This window comes from Neopsephotus bourkii, unplaced genomic scaffold (genome assembly GCF_033783945.1).
Source record: "Neopsephotus bourkii isolate Nb327-2 ecotype Australia unplaced genomic scaffold, CSIRO-AGI_Nbou_v1 NB_39, whole genome shotgun sequence".
NCBI classification, from domain to species: Eukaryota; Metazoa; Chordata; class Aves; order Psittaciformes; family Psittacidae; genus Neopsephotus; species Neopsephotus bourkii.
Genome location: NW_026900556.1, coordinates 102694 through 116998, shown reverse-complemented (window position 1 = coordinate 116998; position 14305 = coordinate 102694). Strand labels below are relative to the sequence as shown.

The 14305-nt window shown below is 55.9% G+C and overlaps 1 protein-coding gene across 4 annotated transcripts in view; it reads left to right on the top strand.

Moving 5' to 3' along the window:
- TNRC18 (trinucleotide repeat containing 18) overlaps positions 1-14305 on the top strand; it is a 55264-nt gene that overhangs the window by 3564 nt on the left and 37395 nt on the right. For all 4 annotated transcript variants that reach the window (XM_061345822.1, XM_061345813.1, XM_061345794.1 and 1 more), the window contains one exon: positions 14170-14295. In XM_061345822.1, the coding sequence (XP_061201806.1) occupies positions 14170-14295 (126 nt within the window). The remainder of the gene's footprint in view (positions 1-14169; positions 14296-14305) is intronic.

Below are 14305 nucleotides of genomic sequence, written 5' to 3'. Positions count from 1 at the left end.
TTTTTCATGTAGATTTGGTATTTTTATTGCCCTTTTCCTTGTTCTTTGAAAATCCCCTGCACCACCACAGTGCCCGGCTCTCCCTGCGCGCTCCCCGGCACGATCGCTTCGGCACAGCCATTCCCAACCAGCCTAAACATTCCCAGCCACCCTAAACGAGCTCCATACAGTTAACAGTCGAAACTTCCATTACGCAGTGATGGGATAGGCAGGGATTTATTTTCTTTTCCTATTTATTTTCTTTGCTTTACGGCTTTAACAATATCGTTTGAAATGATGATTGCTTCCTGCTTCGGAGGGCCCCTTTGTAGCTTTGTGTTTGCAGTGTTGATCTTGGTGTGTGCTTTTTTTGTTGGGGCTTCTTTTCGTTGTGTTTTTCTCATTTTGCTTTGGTTTTAGGAGGGGTTTGGAAGGGTGGAAAGCAGAGGCTTGTGCAAGGGGTTAAGAAAAGTGGGCAGGAGGCAAAGCCTTTAAATAGAGCCAGTTCAAACCGATCTTTAAATACCGCCGGGCTGAAGAAAGAGATTGTTGACTTCATCCCAGCGTCCTCCTAAAATAAATACACCCCTGTAAAAATAGCACGATTGGCCATAGTTGAGAATCCAGATTGGAGAATCCGGTTATTGCCAGCACCAGCTCCTTGTTTTTCCTGTACCCTCGGCTTGTTTGGTACCGGGCTCTGCCCCAGTGCCAAAATACAGGACCAGGGCTGTGTTCAGTGACCCTGGAGCCTCAGCTCTTCTCTGGGGGGGTTTCTATTCCATGGCAGCATTCCGGACGCTGTGTAGTCCACGGGGATGGGGACAGAAGCCCCTTTGTTGGAAGCGTACGGAGGGAGGAGTGAGCCGGAGCCTGGGGCGGGAGGCGAGCCAGCCCTGGGCGATGGGGCTGCTGTCCCATGTCCCCGTCCCCAAGGAGGGCAGGGGGACTGTGGGGGCCGGGGAGCAGCGGGGTGCTCCCAACAGCTTTCTGCCGAGGGCTGCGGGAGGAAGGTGACTGTTTGCAATGGAATTTCATCCCTGGCAGCCGAGGTTGCTGGGAAGAGCTTGCACAAAAAGAGGCTGCAATCGACGGAGTTGGGCGGTTGAGGCCGTTAAAGCAATAGCTTGCTCTACTCTGCAGGTCAAAATACAGGGTTGATGGTTGTGCTCCTTCCCTATGCCACAGGCTTGGGGTCCAAGCGAGTGCGCTCCGCTCTGTGCTGTGTTGTTGTGTTTTGGGGGAGGTGGAAAATGCTCTCCTGGGCTCAGTTGCAAAGGGGTGCTCTGGGTCCAAATCCCATCCACATGCAGAAATACCTCTGGGTTTAAAAGGATAACAATAAAAACCTGCTTTTTGCCATGTAATGAGGTATACTTTCTGGGGTGGAATGCGTATGGGGGGGCTACCAGAACAAATCTGTGCTTGTATGAAAGGATGCCTGGCTTCTCACATGGAAATACACTTCAGAAATGCTTTCTAGTGCCACAGCTTCATGAGCAGAGCTGACTCGGTGTTAAATCCAGAGCTGTGAATCGATCAGGCGGAGGGAAGAGAGGTTTTCAGTGTGCTTGCTTTCCTGCTTCCACATTAGCATGTGCATTCAAATGCAGGGATTTAAGGTGGATTGGAGACCATCCCTGCTTCTAGGCTTGCTGTGCCGGGGGAGAAGTTTTCCAGACGGCTGGGCCAGGTATATAGGGGAATAAATAAATACATAAACCCTCCTCTCCTCCCAGGATAGCTTTGCTGTGCCAGCAAAATCCCACTGTAGCCATCCTTATAATGGCAAAATTGTGCTTCTGCTGAGCCCGCAGATTCTGCAGCGGAGGCTTTGCCGTCGGCACTGCCAGCAGAAGCACAATTTGCTCATCTCATCTGCATCCATGCTAAAATCACTTTGCTGATAGGAGACACCGGGATAACATGGATGCAGTGCTGGACTGTGCTGTGTCCCGCTCCTCCCCTGGGAGGATTTGGGCTCCCGGACCGGTGGTGGTGGGATTTTTGGCTGTGGTTTGCCGCCGGCTCTTCTTGGTCACGTTTTGATGCTTCAAGGGAAATACCATCGGTGTTTAATGGCCCTTGAAATCGCGGTTTCGCCCTCCCTGCCTGCCCAGGGGGTGGTGCGAGGGGCTGAGTGTGGGGGGCTCCATGGGGCAAGGGATCCGGCAGGAATGCGGGCAGCTGGAGACCTGCCCGGGGAGATGTTTCCCCTCCCGCGGGGCCCTGGTGAAATCAGATGCTTCTTAATACGTGTTTTCAGGCAGAGCAGCCACTGTGATTGTCCCTGTAGGGCTCAGGGAGGTGATGCTGGGCTGTGTCGGGTAGGGAGGTTGTGCTTGGACCCGGCGCAGTCTCCCATTTCCACCCGGTATTCCGGCCCTTTGGCCGTTAAGTGATGCCCCTGCAGTTCCCTTGGGCTTGTGGCCAACTCGCAGGCTGTGAGCAAGGCAGGAGCAGTGTCAGGTTTTGCACTGGGAATGAAACATTGGGGAAAAAGGGATATCTGTATTTTGGGGAGTCTCCCGTTGTGCATTCTTGGTGTGCTGGGGATGTGTTTTTCTCATGTCCCGGTGGTTGGGGTGGGGGGCATCTCCATCTCTAAGAAGGGGTGCAGAGGACTGTCCACCCTGTCCTCCAACCCCTCTGGAGTTCCCATCTCAAACGGCGGTCACTGGTGGTAGAGAGATTAGGTTTGGACTGTGGACAAGAGCCCGAGGGCCATGGGGTGACGTAAACTTGCTCGGAGCAAGGTCCTGCAGGATCCTCTGCTGTGTTAGGGCTTCTGATACCTCCTCCAGCTGAACCAGCAGCAGATACATGCTTGTGGGAAAGATGTTCTTCATTAGTGTGGTTTCTAGCAGCCCATCTCCCGCCCTGAGCCAGCCTTGCCCCTGCCCATCACCGAGTCTCCTTGTTGGGGTTGTACAGACACCAGTCCCAGCCCTGACTGATGGTGTGCCAGTGAAAATCTGATCCAGAGGATGAGCTGGTGCTAGAAATCCTAGCTGGGGGGGGGTGGCGTGGGGCACCAGGCAGGTCCCCGGCGTTGGGGACAGGCTCCTGCTGTTTCCCAACACAGCAGCTGTTGGAGAAATGGAAATCGCCGGGAATTAATCTCGCTGGAGACGTGGTTAACAGAGCAGGGCTTTCGTAAGGGAAATTTTAGCTCTCCTTGCTAGGATAACCCAGGCTGGAGCTGAAATTAGCTTATAATTGCATAGTAAATACCCCCCCCCCGTCTTGTCATTTCACCATCTCGCGATGAATATGGAAATGAACATTGTTGGAGGGGAATGAACGCCGTGGTGGCAGCCTTCCAGGTGAGCGCCTTGCGGTCCGGCCGCGGCTGCGCCCGGTGTCGGATCACCTCCTTCAGCTGGGGTTAGCACCCGGCGAGTTGAAACAAGGCCCCTGTGTGTTTTCGGCGTGTACTCAACTGGTCCAGTTTAAAGCTCGGGGCGGGAGGTGGTGCAGGGAATCGGGGCCAGGCTGGCATGTGCTGACATGAAAGCTGCCTTGCCGGGACGAGGAGATGTCGGTCTGGGTTAGGTAACGCGAGCCAGCATCGCCCCGCTCGAGGTGCTGAGGACAAGGGAGGGCTTTGTTCTGCCTCGCTGCTGAAACGGAGAGCACGGGGTGCCCTCGGCGACCCGAAAACGCAGGCGGGTTGGGGAAAGTGGGGAGATGAGGGCAGCTCCCTGCTTGTGGGGTAAGGGAGAGAGCTGCGGCAGCCCCTCGCTGGCTCTTCCAGCTGGGAATGGGCTTTAAAAAGCCAACTTTGGGAGGGGAATGCTCCAGTGGTCAGGAGGATTTGGGGGGTTTCCTTCTCCCCCTGTTTCCTCCCAGCCTCACGTTTCTGGCTGGCTTCACTCCGGGATGGCACATCTGGATGCGCGCAGGCATCGTGGTGGGGAAAAGCACCGTTTCTCTCTGCTCTGTATTTGCTTGTTTGCTTCTCTCCAGCTCTTAAACACCAAGGGGATGGCAACACCACAAGCCCTTTAATCCCCGTGGCTGGGGCATGGTGTGGCAGGAGCCCTTCCGCATGCAGGGGACAGTTGGGTTCTCTCCCCACCCTGCAAGCATCAGCTCCTCGGTGCACGATAACGCTCCGGTTTTCCTCTCCAGCTGTTGTCACCGATGGTTATGGGAAGGGAAAGGTAGTTGAGAGAGTTTGGTATCTCTAAATCAGGGAGGTGATGGGCAGAAAGGAGGGGGTGAGGAAAGGCTTGGTGCAGCTTGAAGCTGGGTTTTGTTTCAGTCCAGTGAGACTTGAAATAGGGGCAAAAGGACTGAAGTGACCTTGGGAATAGATTTTATTGCTGGCGTAGCAGTGGCCAAAGAGCCATTTTGAGGGAGGTGGATGCAGGCAGGCAAGCTGAACATGGTGGGCTCGGAGCAAGGGAAGGAGCAGTGTGCTGTGTTCGGGAGGGAAAGTGCCTTCTTAGAGGAATAACAGAGATTTGAAGGCATTCAGCCCTTTCTCTACATCTGTATCCCCAGCAACTTCTGCAGAGGTTGCTCTTGCTTCTGCCACCATCCATCCATCTTACCCTGCCGCGTCCCTGCGAGCAAAGAGCCCTTTTTATGGTACGTGGTTAGATGGATTGCTTGGGCTTCCCTTTCTGCCCCCGATCCCTTCTCAGCAGAATTCCCTGTGGCTTCAATGTGCTTTTAATACATTTGGTTTAATTGCTTTTAATTAAACCAAAAATAAAACTAATAATTGGGATGGCCAGCGTGCTTGGGAGGGAGGGTTTTGAAGGGATTCTTTGCTGCTTGCGGGCAGTACTGGTGGGAATGGAATAGCCCCGTGTTATCTCTACACAGTGTGTGTGTGATTCTGGGGTTCTGTGTCCTGATGTGCTGGGTGGGGAGCACCCCATATGTTGTGTCACACACGTCAAGCAGGTAACATTCCAAGTGGGAAAGATCCGAGCAGGTGAGTGAAGGTGGGTGCTGGTGAGAGCCCAGCGCACCTTTCCTGGCTCAGCTCTGCCAGTTTCCCTTTGCAATCCCAGTGCTGCAGCCAGGCTTTCTCCCTGATGACATTAGTGGCACAAAGCAGTGTTTCTTCTGCTGCTTTTAATGGATGTTTGGGGTTTGTGTGGGATCGGGAATTCCTGCTTCCATCAGATGAGCCCTCTCTGTGACTGTTTTATAGACACATCTTCCTTTGCTTGGTTTCGGGGCTAACATTCATATTGCCACAAGCGCTTTAGGCTTTCCCCTTTGCCTTCCCTCCTTCCCAGCCATATCCATGATGAATTTGATCTTCTTTCCTGCTTCGAATCTCACCATCAACCAAGGCTGCTTCCATCTTGCAGAGCACACGAAAGCTCAGTGGCCTTCCCTGGCCAGGCTAAACACAGCTGGGGAGGAAGGAGAAACACAGACTCGTTCTTGGGATTGTTCTTGAGGTGTTCCTTGGTCTCCTGGGTTGAGATGTGCAAACACTTATGTGTGCGTATATATACATATATAGGGCATCCATCCAGTGCTTCACCTGCCGGGTGGCATTGGAACCAGCTTGGCAGTTTGTCAGGAGCCCAAAGACTGGGCTTTGGTTTGAATATGGATTTGCATAATTCATTGGGAATTAAACCTCACTGCCATAATATTTGCCTCTGTTTGTCTCCTGTTACCGTTGAGGAGGTGTGTGGTGTTTGGCGTTTGCTAGCTGCAGACCCTCCTGCTTTATGTTTCAGAGCTTCTTCAGCGCAGAGAAGATGGCATGGGCTGATGTTCAGGGGGATGTGGGGCGTGCAGGAGCTGAATGTGGGGTCAGGAGGAGCACAGGGTGAGCTTTGGTGCCTGGTTTCCTAAGGAAAAGAAGCTTCCAGGAATGTGCTTCAGCTGTGGATCTCCTTGCACCCCTAAATGCCTGCTCCTGTCGCTGGATTTCTCCAGGGTGGTTTGATCCCTGCAGATGCCATGGAGGCTCTGGGAGAGGGATGGATGCGTTCACCCCTGTGGCACACCGAGCAGCACATGCGGTGCTCTTACCCCATCCTGGCCGTGCTGCATCCACGTGGGACTTGTGATTCTGGAGCCACTTAAACACAGTTGGGTCATCAGTGATGTCCTTGCTCCAGCCCTGGGACGGTTCTTGGAGCCAGTCCCCTCTTGGTACCAGGACCCCCGTGTCGTGCAGTGTTGGCATTCAGGTCTGTGCCCCTCTGTGCCTCGGTTTCCCCTTGCAGTGCCGCCTCCCTTTGCAAGGCAAACCCCAAGAGGCTCTGGCAGCCGCTTTGCAAACAAGAAGGTCTAAAATAAGCAGCGACAGAGGCCGTGGCTCCCAGGGCTTTTTGAGTCATCCCAGCTCGTGCTGACTGCACCCGGCAGGGGCCCGCGGGGCAAAACAAACCCGCATCCAGCTGCCACCTCCCCGCCAGATGTTACTGCTGGGGGGGGCTGGTTGCATTTTGGTGGGGGACCTACAAGGAGAGCAGCTGAAGCTGCTATGGGGAGATGGCACCTCTCTGATGGACCTGGTGAAACCATGGTGGAACCGGTGGCTTGGGGCAGTCCCCAGCATTGAAGACTTCCAGGTGGAGGAAAGGGGTGAGATGAGCAGCCCCGGTCTGGCACAGTGCGGGTTTAGGTTTGCAGAATGGGGGCTTAGGCATGGTTGGCATCATCCTCTCTGCAGCCTCTCCTCTCTGTGCTGGAGAGGAGGCCAGGTTGGGATGAACCTAGGGGTGATCCCGTGGTGGCCCTCACTGCACACAGAAGGAAGGTGACCAGGGCAGCAGTGATGGGAAGCCGAGGGGAGCCTTGTGCTAGTGGCATTTACCTTGTGGTTCATCCGCAGTGCTGGCTACTGCCCATCACCCAGCGGTGTTTAATTTCTCAATGGGAGGCCAGGCAGATAATGCTGCACGGTCCCATTTAACCTGCTGGTGACCTGGTCTTAAGTCATTGTGGCTGAAAATAGACCATGTTCCCTCCAGGGCACGGCTAATGGTGCTGGGAAAGCTGGGATCTCTCTTTGAAGGCTGATTTAATTGCTGCTGGCAGGCACTCAGTGCAGGTGATGTGGGGACCAGCACCAGTGCCATCCCACAATAACCTCCCCCACCGAGCGCCTGTAGCTCTCCCGGCTCCGGCAGTGAAGGGTAACGAGCTCTGTTCCTTAACGAAGGCACGGGACAGCAGCTCTGAGCCGGTGCGTGGCTGGGGCTGGGTTAATTGCCCAGACTTTGCCTGCAGGGAGCAGGGGCTCGCTTGTTTGCATCACCTCTTCTGCACGGAGTTGGGGTGATTTAAAGGACTAATAAATAGGGTGGATTCAGTTTCTGGGCTTAGGAAAAATGGGGAGCAACCACATCAAAAGTGGATGCCCAGTGCCTGGAGCAGAATCAACCCTAATAGAGCCCCTGTGCTGGCCACTGATGGCTGGAGTGTCTTCACTGTGATGAAGGATGGACCAGAGCAGAAGCATTTTGGTGCTGTCCTAGAAAATGTGGAGAGGAAGGAGACTGCAATGTAGCAGCCAGGTTCTGCATTCCTGGGGATTCTGCTAATCATTGTGAGAGTTAAAATCACTCTTTTCTAATCTCCATATAGCATCTTAGTGAATGTGGAGCTGAAGAGCTCACCGAGTTACTCTGCTATTCCAGGAAAGCTCTGTGGTTGTGGAGTGAGAGCCTGGAGGGTTTGGTGGACCCCCACTGGGGTGTCAGGTTTAATTACACCGGTGGAAAAGGAGAGGCATCCAGCGTGGTGGGGGATTTCAGGCTGGGGACACAGAGGAGAAGCTGCTGCTGCAGCAGCTGGTGGGGACCCAGGAGGGTTGAAACTGGTTTGAGTGTGTGTTAGGATTAATGCGGGACTGGGTCGGTGCTTCCCAGACTCTGTGTTCCAGGCTGGGTGGTGCATCACGCCAAGGGCATGGTTTCCAGCCTGACCCTCTCCAGCAGGAGGAAAAGCCACCTTTTCTCTGCCACAGGGATTTGTGTCCCTACCAGGGTGGCTTCTTTCTTCACCCTATAAGACCCTGTCAGCAAGGAGCTGGTGGGTCACCTTGCGGGAGATCTTAGGGCATCTCCTTGTCCTCCTCCTGTGGCCCCAGTCCCTGAACCACTGGTCCACCTCAGACTGCATTTGCTTTGCTGCATGGTGGAAGCTGAGTCTGCAGGACACTGGGTGCAGAGCCAGTGTGTGAGCACCGATCCCTTGCAGCCACTTCTTCCCATGTTCTCCTCTGGCATCTCCAGCCCATTGGGGCTATTCCAGCTCCCGGGTGAGGAGGAGGTGAGCAGTAGCACTCTGCCTGATACTTATTTCTATGGAAGCAGGGAACCCTGTGCATGTATCCTGCCCTTTTGCAGCAGTAAAATCATGGCACGGGGTAATAGTGGCTGCGGGAGGGCTCGTCGGAAGCCCGGCGTTCCTGCGCTGACGCAGCCTGCAAGACATAGTAAATATTGAGCAAGAGGCACTTAAAAATAAAGCAGCCTGGACACAGATTCCCCAGTGGAATGAAATGAAATTAAAAGAAACAATAGAGAGCTGCGCCGAGCTGGGGGGAAGGAGCTCGCCTTGGCTTTTAAAGGCAGTGATTTCTGCAGCTGAAGGAAAGCGCCGTGACGCTGTTTGAACCGGCAAAGGCCGGGAACGCAGACCCCCCGCTGGAAGATGCTGTCTCTGAGCTCACCGGGACCCTTAGAAGATTAAACGAGGAGTTAAATTGATCTGGCTGTTGTGGATCTGGGGGATGAGATTGGAGGCCCTTCAGGGGACATGGAGAATCGAGGCTGTAAATTAAGGCTTTGAAGCAACTGCCGGTCCCGTAGCACGGGGTGTAAATACAACCGGGTCGGGTTTGGGGCGGAGGGTTGTGATGGCTTCGAGGACAGGGATGGGGCCTGGCTGCTGCTGTGGTCCAGGAGCATCTGATCCAGGGGCTTTGGTTTCAGCCCAGCATGTTCAGGGACTTGTATTGCTGCTGTCTCGTGCATGGCACTGAGTCAAGGCGGCTCCGGTGCCTCGGGTGTCACTGGAGCTGCCCTGGCAGACAAGGGGAGGAGGCGGCAAAGATTTACCCTGTCAGCACTCCTGGCTCTCAGCTGTTTGCAGCCATAAATGTGTGCATGAGAAATAGCTGCGGCCGTGCTGCCTGCCCCTGGGCTGTGGGGCAGAGATGTGTGCTGGAGGGGAGGCCCTGAAAGGGTTTCCAGTGGGAAGCTGGAGGATCAGGGATGCACTGGTGGTGGTGGGAGGGGGCTGGCGGCCAGTGGGTACTCGCTGTGCTTGGACTTCTCCCAGTTCCCCTCCCTCCCTCCCTGCAGGGATTCATGAGGACATAAGCGTTTATCCAGCTGTCTGTGGCATGGACTGGTGTCCCAGTTGGCTGCCTGTGAAGCGCTGCGAGCTGGACTGGGGAAGAGGTGACCGTGCTCTCAGCCAAGAGAGCTCCTGCTCCGTGCTAGAGCCCAGCAGCCAGATGAGGCCCCGGCTGCAGCGGGGATGCAGGGTTGAAAACATCCCATGGCAGTAAACCCAAAGCCTTGCTCCTGTGTTTTCCAGCCCCTCGAGGACCAGGCTTTTGGGCTCGGGCTCCTCTGTGTCCCCATGCATAGCGCTGCGTGGTGCCAGTCTGCTTCCTGGCTGTGGGTCCATCACAGCCCAGGGGTGATGGGGCAAGATGCTGGCGGTTGGAAGTATTTCACAAGTGGCAAAACCCATAACGGGCAGATGGGGCTGGTGGGGAGTTACTTCACTTCTCCCGGGGTCTTCCGGTGGCAGGGCTGTGGCTTCTCTGGCACAGATGGCTTGTGCCTGGGGCTCAGCTTCAGTTCTTCACAGCCAGCATCGCATGTGGCCACCTCCCTGCCACCAGGGTCATCACAGTGCTGTGTCCTGTTGTGTGATTCCCTTTGAGGTGACAGCAGGGACCAGAGAGCCATTCCGGGGTGCGAGTGGAAGCTTTGTGGATGCTGCATGTCCTTGGTGCATTGGTGCTCATGGCTGGTTTGGAGAAAACACACCTTGACTACGAGGGTGAATTCCCCATTGAGTGGTCTCTCTGTTGCTCCTGTTTGCTGTTCTTCACCCTTGATGAGCACCCAAGTGAGCCATCACCTCTGCACCAGGTCGGCAGCCAGCATGGGGGGCATCGTGGGGATGCTCTGAAGGTGCCACCCTGGTGCTGGTGCACACACGTCCCCCATCACTCATGGCTCATTGGCCTGAGCTGTGTGCGCAGGGAAGGTGGTATTGAGCCCTAATGTGTGCCCCTCCAGCATGTCCCCTTCCTCCCTGCCTCTTTCCCAAGCCAGGCCTGGGGTGAGATGGAGAGAGCCACTGCCACAGCCATGCCTGCCTGCCTTTGCCACCTCTTGTTTCCTGGTGGCTCCCTCCTCCTGGGGAGCTTTGGGTAACCCTGAGCACGTGGGGCCGTTTCCCTCCCGCTTCCCCCAGCGCGACCTGTGGCCTCCAGACGTTTGGTGTGTGGTTTGTGTGGTTGCTGCTATCTCATCTCCCCATCAGTCACATCCCCTCTCGGGGGTGAGTCACCTCTCCCCCACTCCTGGTGCTGTTTTGGGAGAGCTGAGCAGAGATGAAGGAGATGTTTTCAACCGGGCTGACACATCTGCACCCGCCAAGTTCCTCTAATAACAGCCCTTAGTGATTTATGTCTCAGTTGTGCAAAGCACAGGTACGTTTGGAGCTGGGAAGGAAGGGGATGGGTGTGCATCGCCCCTCTGTGCTCATCCACTGCACACACTGGAGCATCACAGAGGCAGCCGGGCAGGGATGTTTATTTGGGCTGCCGGCTGGGTTGAGGTGGCTTGAGGGATGGTCTGTGTGCCCCTTAAACCCTTTAAGCTGGGCTGCTTTAGGGACTGTAGTGATAGGACAAGGGGTGATGGATTCACACTTAAACAGGGGAAGTTTAGATTGGATATAAGGAGGAAGTTCTTTACTGTGAGGGTGTTGAGGCACTGGAATGGGTTGCCCAGGGAGGTTGTGAATGCTCCATCCCTGGCAGTGTTCAGGGCCAGGTAGGACAGAGCCTTGGGTGCCATGGTTTAGTTTGAGTTGTCCCTGCCCATGGCAGGGCATTGGAACTGGATGATCTTAAGGTCTTTTCCAACCCTAACCAGTCTATGATTCTCTGTGCCCATGCTCACAAAGCACTCGCTTTGTGAGATCCGTGCTGGTGGTGCCTTTCCCAGGTGACCAGAGGCCGTGCTGATGGGCACGTGCCTTTGGCACAGTGTAGCTTGGCAGGAGAGGGGCCCACAGCCGGTGTGGGGCTGGCAGTGCTGCCAGCTCACCCCTCCCTGCCTGCAGCACGGTGCCAGCCCGCCTCTGGGCGCGCAGTCGGCCGGAGGAGCGTGGCTCAGCCTGCCGGGACCTGTTGGCGTGTCCCTGGGCGAAGCGGATCCTGCGCTGGTTCAGCAAACGCTCTGGCCCCGGGCACATGGGGATGGTTGTGGTTTCCCCCCTTTCCCCTCCCTTTCTGCTGGCAGAAGCCCATGGTTGGGGTGAGCTGTGCGTTGCTCACTGCTGTAGAGTTTCTCCCCTTGGCATCGCTTTCTGGCACGGAGATCCAAGGAGGGAGCGACTTGCCTGCGGCTGCCTCCTGCAAATGCAGCTACTTAGAGCACGGAGAACAGCTTCACCTGCAGATCCTGCCCGGGGGAGCAGGGCAGCAAGTTTTGGGCTGCGTGTGAGTTTAATGCCAACCCATCAGCATCGCTGCTGCAGGGCTCTATGCAGGAAGGGATGCTCTGGCGGTGCCCGAAGGTTGGATTTGCATTGGGTTCATCCTCAGGAAGGCTGTGGCTCAGATCCCTCCTTCCTGCCCCAGCTCTGGTTCCTGGCTGGGAACAAGCCAGGTAAATACAGCCCAGGCAGCTTCTCCTTTGGGCACTTTGCAAGGGAAAACAGTGTTGCTGGTAAACCCAAGGCTGGGGTTCAAATGGCTCTCTGGTTTTGCAGCTGGGTGATGCAGTCAAGCCTTTGTACCTGCCCGTGCCTCAGTTTCTCCACCTTCTTCAGCACAGTGGCTGGAGGAGCTTTGTGAGGGCTCATCTTAACGCTGGGCTGTTGGAGGGGGGATTTCACCTGCTCTTTGGCCACTGTCATCCTGCAGTTCCTTGTCCCCTTGTTGTTTCGACCTACCTTCCCATTGCTCCTCTTCCTCCTGCAGCTGGGGGCTGAGGCTAGGTCCCTGTGCTGGGATGTGATGCTGCTGATGGTGAAGGAAACCCCAGAGCATTTGGGGCTGGGCTTGACCCCGTATTGTCCCTGGGCAGGATAAGATGCTGCAGGCAGGGAGATGCCCTGGTGGAACCAGGAATGTAACCGGTACCTACATGTCTCTTTGGGTACCAGCTATGTGCTGGTGTCCCTGTGCTGGATGGCAGGGCTGGTTTGTGTCCCCTTCCTGAAGCTCTGCAGGTAGCTTCTTGTCCTTGCACCATGGAAGTGGGGACATGCCATGGGCACGGTGCTGTCTGCAGCGCTGGGATGTGATCTCCATGCCTGCAGCCGGGATGAAGGTCTGGCTGGGAAAAGGGGGCCGGGGCAGCCGGCTGGTGTGGCATGGGGTGCTGCAGGGGGGGTTCACCACACTGCATCCATGTGCTGTGCCAGATGGGACTGTGTTCCATTGGAAGCGTGTCGCTCCTGCTCCAGACACTGGCTCAGGGCCAGCCCAGCCGTGCCTGCGCGGCGCGACGCGACGGAGGTGGTGTGGCTGAGGCACACGCTGCGCAGTGGAGCTGCTCACAGCGGGGCCAGGGTAGATGCTTCTGGGTGCTCCAAGCACTCTCCAAGCCATACAAGAAGCTGAGGTGTTCGGAAATGCTCCAGCGTGAAGGTTTTTGGGGTTACCAAGGAGAGGTGTGAACGAGTGTGCGCGCTCAGTGCCTTTCCAGCGCCCTGCACAGGGTTAAACAGCAAGTTCTACCTGCTGGGAACGGGCTCTGCGTTGAACTTCATGGGCCCAGCGGCTGCCATGGTCCTGCCGCTGGATGCTGGTGTGAGCTGGTGATGCCACTGGGATCTCTTGGGTGATGGATGTTGGCCAGGAGCTGCGTGGAGCACCACGTCGGTAAGGCACATATGCCGGGATGCAAACATGTATGCGAAAGAGATCCTGGCTGTCTAAATAATGTGAAATGTTGACTAGCTCTTGCAGATGGTGCTCCACGTGCAGCTCCGGGGGCTGAACTTCTCTGCCTCCCTTTGGGCTTTCGGTGTGGATGATGCGTCGATCCGCTTGGAAGCTGGACTCCTGAGAAGCGTGTTGCCTGGTTGTTTTCAGTGGGATCATTGAATTCTGGGGAAGCTGGTTGCCAATGGGGCCTGAGGGGAAGGGGAGGAGGGCTGCAGAGGGTTTCACTGGCTCCTTCAGACACTCCTGATGGATTTATTTGCGTTTGGAACGATGGCACCAACTGGGATGCCGATTCTCGCAGTGGTGGGGTTTGTAGTGTTGCGCGGGTGCCGTTTGGTGGCAGTGTTGCAGAGGAGTTGCTGCCTGGAGCCAAGGGCTCGTGTTATTACCGCTATTACAGTGATTGTATTCACTCACGGTGATGGTTATTTGCATGAGGACGTTGCTGGGGGGCCCACTCTTGGAGGAGGCCCCAGTGTCCAGGATATAATCCAGACCTCTGGCAGCAGGGCCTTGGCGACACGCTGCTTTCCTATCAGCCTGTGAGTGGGTGGTTTTCTGCTCTGCTTTGCTTCCCTCTGGGATAAGATGATGCTTTGGGATACGTAAAACTAGGCTTTGTGTGAGCTGCTGTGGAGGATGCTTTAGTGCTTTCCTAAAGCCTGTACCCAGTGCGGGGCAGATGAGCTGTGCTGGCAAGAGGGTCTTGTCACTGCTGGGGGAGCATGCTGGGGAGTGTGATAAACCAGCTACCCAGTGCAGCTTTTTGGTCCTTCAGCCTTCAGATTTAAGGCTGTTCCATTTTCTGTAGGAGGCTCCACAGAGTTGCCAAGGGCAAGCTGGGGACCCACAGTGGTCATCCCCTGGTAGGGGGGGGTCCCGAGCAGCATTCCCCTATGTGTGCTGTGCGTCGCATCCCCGCAGCCGCCGCTCCTGGCGCGCGAGGGACCGACAGCCACAACAGTCTGTGCTCCTGCGGGGCTGGTTCCAAGGCAACGTGCCGCTTGGGCTTCAACACGCTTCCCTCTTCTGTTTCCCGTTTTCCACAGGCTTTTCCCATCTGCCGAATGGGCTCTACCCGTCGTACATTCCCCTGAGCCACCTCGAGCCCCCCAGTGCTGGCAGTCCTCTCCTGGCCCAGCTGGGTCAGCACAGCCTCTTTGAGTCGCAGAAAGGTGAGTCTGG